Source organism: Chenopodium album, chromosome 16 (assembly GCF_948465745.1).
Source record: "Chenopodium album chromosome 16, dcCheAlbu1.1, whole genome shotgun sequence".
NCBI classification, from domain to species: domain Eukaryota; kingdom Viridiplantae; phylum Streptophyta; class Magnoliopsida; order Caryophyllales; family Amaranthaceae; genus Chenopodium; species Chenopodium album.
In genome coordinates this window covers 51,366,697-51,372,696 of record NC_137849.1, presented here as the reverse complement: position 1 = coordinate 51,372,696, position 6,000 = coordinate 51,366,697, and the positions used below count along the sequence as shown (strand labels likewise).

At 33.0% G+C, this 6,000-nt stretch overlaps 1 protein-coding gene across 1 annotated transcript; it reads left to right on the top strand.

Moving 5' to 3' along the window:
* Positions 1–1,197: 1,197 nt before the first annotated feature.
* LOC145584545 (uncharacterized) lies at positions 1,198–3,616 on the top strand. Its single transcript, XM_081641361.1, has 2 exons — positions 1,198–1,629; positions 3,107–3,616. Exons 1-2 carry the CDS (start codon positions 1,198–1,200, stop codon positions 3,614–3,616), a joined length of 942 nt encoding a protein of 313 aa, XP_081497487.1.
* The last annotated feature ends 2,384 nt before the right edge of the window (positions 3,617–6,000 follow it).

Sequence of the window (6,000 nt, the reverse complement as noted above, 5' to 3'; positions counted from 1 at the left end):
TTTTCTGATATTTAGTTGCTATAAAACTTCCTAAGTATATTAAGAAAGTTTTTAGTTAATTAAGTAAAGTTTGTTTAGGATTAGTTTTAGTTTTCCTATTCTAATTAGAAGTAGTTTCCTATTCTAGTTAGGATACTTGGGGGGCAAGGTTAGGGGTTTGTCCTAATCCTTGTATGGATGGAATTAACTTATTTTTAGTCTATAAATAGGGGAATTTCGTGGCTCTTAGAGACATTGAAAATCAGATTAATTTCAATAAAAATTGTTTAGCTTTGCTTAAACGTTTTCTTGCTAGTTTTCAATTCAAGGAGTTGTTTTGATGATTAGAACGTGCAATTCTTAGTTGTAGGATTAGTTTAAGATTTGTTCATCAAAATACTTAGTTCTAGGAGTAGTCTAAGTAGTTTGATTAGGCATTGAATTCGTTCCAGGAGTGGTCGTTTTCAAGGTCATATCCGGTTACTTTCAATCGTTTTTGGTTCGAATTTCTTATCAAGAACGAAGCTTTATTCTTATTGTGTGATTTTAGATTCTTTACTAATTTAAGGGGTTTTAATCCACATCAGGTAGGAGGTATGTAGAAGTATATGAATCCGCACAATAGTGGTGATATGTCGTATTAAGCAAGAATAATAAAAAATAAAAGCGGCTCAAGGAGGCACACAAATTAAACTCACTATACATAGGTGCATGATTATTATCAAATGAAGTGCACATGAACACCCTTGAATTTATATTTTTTTTAAAAAAAAATACTTGTGTTATGAGCATCACCCAAAGGAAAACAAAACAAAAACATAAACAAAAACAAAACAAAAAAAAAAGAAAAAACAAATGACATGTGATTTTTTTTTTTTCAAAAGTTTGTTTTTATATACCCTAATATATATGTACCTTTTATTTTTCATAATTTCAAATTGTTTGGACACTATCCTTAAATAATCAAGTAGTGATAAATTTTACCTAGTGCATTATCATTAAAAAGTTATTTTAGATTTGTGTTGTAAAGAAGAGAACATATATTCTTCAAATAATTCAATAAAAAGAGTTTGCACCAAAAAAAGGCGCCCTTAAAAACTTCATAGTTTGCATTGGGTGAAGAGGGAGACTATTCAAATGCTAAAGGGTATGGGTGGTTTAGGCATCAGGTCTATGGTCTGTTTGAATGAGGCTTTATTGTTTAAACAGGTGACACGAATGCATTGTAATCCACAGTTGTTAGTGGCTCGAACTTTAGAGCCTTCTCATTCTTGCTCTTTGTGCTCAGGAAATACAGAGCAGTGCCTTCGTGGGAATGCTTCCTGGGGAAGGCGTGGTTTGTTCAATGTGGCAAATAAAATGGTGCAGGGGTACCATTGGAAGATAGGAAATGGGGAAAGAGTTAAGATCGCCAATATGAAATGGGTGCAGGGTTCTCCTCCAGAGTTCAAATCGGACCAACTCCTTGGGGGAATTGGTTCAGGAAGAGTGAGAGATTTGATCTCTCGGGATGCTAGATCTTGGAATGTGGCAATCATTAAGGATAAATTTATATGGGATACGGCCCAGAAGATTCTGGAGATGGAGTTACCTTCTTCTGAGGAGAAGGATGTTCTATATTGGGGCGGGCATGCCTCGGGGATTGACAGGGTAAAGTCGTATCCCCTAATCAAAAGTAATTCCTAAAACCACTAACTAAATATAGATAGGGAAGTAGGGTCGAATCCACAGGGAAACAAGTCTTTCTATTCCTAACTAATTATTATAATCTAAATTATCAAGGTAACCAATATTGTTATTGTAAAAAGGAATTAAACTACGGAGATCAAGTTCAGGGAGAAAAACAATAATAAGAAGGCCTAGGATCACAGGTTCACCAATAATTAATATTCTGGGATAAAACATGACAATCAATAATCAACATTGCACAAATAACATGATTAACAGGCTCTCACAATTTATTAATCAACATAGATCTAACAGGCTCTCGCAATTTACTAGATCTAAGTTCCTATTGAAAATAGCCTTTAATATTAAATTAACATCTGCTCGATTCATCAATTCAATATTGCTAAACATTCACAATCAAATTACATCTGCTCGATTCATAATCCAATTGCAAAGAATTAAAACAATTCAATAAGAAATTATCATACAATATCAATAATCAATAATAACAAATTATCCCTTCATATTAATTATGGATCCCCATAAACCCTAGAATTAAACTACTCGGACATAATTAAATCTAAAGCAAGCAAAGTAATAAAACAAGTCATAAGGAATTGAAAGGAAGAAATTACTAAAATTAATTAAAATAAAAATCGTACCAAGACGGCGGAATTACAAAGTAGTCAAGAACAAGAGTAAGGTAGAGAGAAAAGTCTAGAGAGAGAAAATATTAAGTAGAGAGAAAAAGTAAAGGGAAAGAGTAACCCAAAAATTATAACCCTAAAACGTACTTAAACAAAATAGTTAACAATCCTAATTAGAAACTAAGTGCCTCGACAACTCAGCTCCCCAGAAACACGCGCCCGATCGGGCTAAGGGCCGCCCGATCGGGTGCGCCTTTTGCTCGTAGCTCCTTTGCTGCGCACCTCGCCCGATCGTGCTAGGCCTCGCACGATCGAGCGCGCCTAGCCACTCGAGGCTTGGTTGCTGCTGCATCGCCCGATGGGGCTAAGTCTTGCCCAATCGGGCCCTTGTGGCTCCTCGAGGTTTGGACTTCCGATTGGGCTCGACTCCTCGGCCCAATCCGGATCTCTTCTTCGGGTCTTGAATACTCGGTCCAAACCTCGGTATTCCAAATACCGAGCCCTTAATCACCGGCTCGATGGCTCTAGCCGGCCTTGGGCTTCAACGACGGTCATGCTCCTCCAATGCTCGTAGTTGCTTCATAAAATCCCGGGAAAATGCTCCAAAGGTGCAATTTCCTACAAAACTCAACCAAAACTACGAAAACACTAGAAAACACATATTAGTAATAAAAGTGGCTCTAAAGAGCCAAAAACACTACTAATTATGACCAAGGGACGGGGGTAAAATACTATATAAAATGGACATATCAGGGATGTACACTGTTAAAACAGGTTATGCTTTCCTAATGCGTGATCTTTCTATGCAACAGGAGGATTTAACTGATACTGGTTTTTATAAGCTTAATTGGAAGCTTAACATTCCGCCCAAGTGGAGCTTATTCTTGTGGAAACTGGTTATGAATAGGTTGGGGGTTAAGTCAAACCTTGTCCGTAAAGGGGTTGATATGGATTTTTGTGACTCTTGTGGGATGGAAACAGAAGATCTTCAACATCTTTTTAGGATGTGTTCTTTTGCGAGGTATGCTTGGCATAATTGTCCACTGCATATTTCTTCTGAAATTAATGAATCTACTCCTTTGCGACACTGGATTCAGAATTATATCTTGCTTTTTAATAGCGAGGATGGAAAGAATAGTGAACGAATTAACACGTTCATTGGGGTACTTTGGAGTCTTTGGCTAACCAGAAATGGAAGGGTTTTTAACAACGAAGGTGGGTATCTGGTGGACTTCTTCAGAAACTACAACAACGCAATGCAGAATTTATCTGTCTGGCAAAGAATAGATGACGGGAATATTCTGAAAGCTAAGGGGATATGAGACAATGGGGCGCCACCGGGTTTTGCTAGAGTTAACATTGGCTGGGGTGATGATCTTATCACGGATCCTCAGGATGACAGATTAGAGGTAACTGTAATGGTGGATGGCTCTTGGCAAAAGAGTACCGGAAATGCAGGCATGGGTTGGGCTTACTCCTTTGACCAACTGATCTATTTGGAAGGTGGAGGCACCTTTGGAAGAGCTTTGTCCTCTCTTCATGCGGAACTTTTGGCGTGTGTTGAGGCTCTTAAGTGGGCGACACTAAAAGGGTATCAGCGACTGCTTTTGTTTACAGACTCGCTCGCTCTTATTCAACTAATTCAAAATCCAAAAAGGAGGGAAGTACGACTTCTTTGGATAATTCAAGAGTTATTACAATCAGGGAAGCTTTTTAGGAGCTGCATCATTTGGAAAGTAGGAAGGGATCAACTCACGCATGCCCATGAGATTGCTAATATGTGTAGGGTTAATTTACATAGCTTTTCAAACTAGTTTTTTGTTTAGTTTTTGTTGAAAAAAAAAACTTGATGGTTGGTACAAAATTATGTATACGATCGATTACATACGATACATGTAATATAATAGGGCAAAAAAGACACGAACACGTACTAATAACCACCATTTATGATGCGTTATATTCACATGACTTTTAATTACTTATCTTAATTTGGTTGAACTTATCAACTTGTAGTCTTTCTTGCCAGCATACCTAGCTAGGTAAAATAAAATTTAGGTAGCCCTTATCAACTCATATCAAAACTTGGTAAAGGGACCTTGAGTAGACTTGAATCCTCACGATATTTTTGCCCAATATTTATAGGTCAAACACTTGGGAATACAAGGGTGATAAAGGAATCCATACCTTCGAACTCATATCAAAACTTGGTAAGGGGACCTTGAGTAGACTTGAATCCTCACGAATTTTTTGTCTAATATTTACAGTTGAAACACTTGGGAATAGTATTGAGTAAGCTAACACTTTATGGGTAAGTGTAAGCTATTATTACAATCATCCAAATGACCAAAATTATACTTATTCACAACATATATACATAGTAAGTAAATATTTATCATTACCAATCCAGTCAGTGTTTCGATAAAGTGTAACATTTTACATATCTTTGATAGTAGGTGGATAGATTTCTTCACCCCCATGCCTAGTTAGTTAATAAGCATCGAACATTAGCTATTCATGATTATTTTAACAATCAACAAAAATCTTTCTCTATAGTTACTTTTAATGATATAATTTACAACAAAATTGAAAAAGTACAAGCTATTACTATAATAACCCAAAGCTATAAAACGCTCAACTTACAAAGTAGCTAAATGTGTATCATAGCAATCCAAAGAGTTGTCCCATGAGTTTCTAATAACATCAATCACTTGTCCTTTTTTCTGATAAGTTGATAACCTTCTTTACCAGCATACATAGTCAGGTAAAATAACTCAATCATTATTTATCTGTTATCTTAATCATCAATTTGAATCTTTTAGTGGTTCAATAAGTTTATTGATAAATCATACTATTGTTTATCATTTCTAAGGTAATTAAGCAACTAAAAATCATCACCCCTATTTCTACATAAATAAGATGAATCGAGCGTTAGTCAAAATCTCCATCTAAACGAATGTCTTAGGCCCTGTTCTTTTAACATTCTGGGCAGAGCAGATTTCAGCAGAGTAGAGCAGATTTCAGTAGAGCAGAGCAGAGCCGAGCCGAGCAGAGTAGAGCAGATTTCCTTATTACTATTATTATTACTATTATTATTATTATTATTATTACTACTACTACTACTACTACTACTATAACTATTATTAATATTATTGCATTATTATTATAATTATTAAATATTAATTATCATTATAATAATTATTAAATATTAATTATCATTATAATAATTATTAAATATTATTTAATTATTATTTTTATTATTATTTTTATTAAAAATTAATAATTAGTATTATATTTAAATATTAGTTATTATCTTTAAATATTAATTTATATTATAAAAAATCAATTATTATTATTATTAATATTATTAATAATAAGTATTATTATTACTATTATTGTCATTTTTTTTTGAGAAAAATATTATTATCATTATTATTATTATTATTTATTATTATTATTATTATTATCATTATTATTATTTATTATTATTATTTTTATTATTATTATCAATAAATATTAATTATTATTATTATTATAATTATTAATTATTAATTATTATTATTATTATTATTATTATTATTATTACTACAGTTCAATATTAATTATTATTTTTATTATTAAATATTAATTATTAATTATTTATTATTAAATATTAATTTTTAATAATATTATTAATATTAATATTATTAAAAATTAATTAATTATTAAT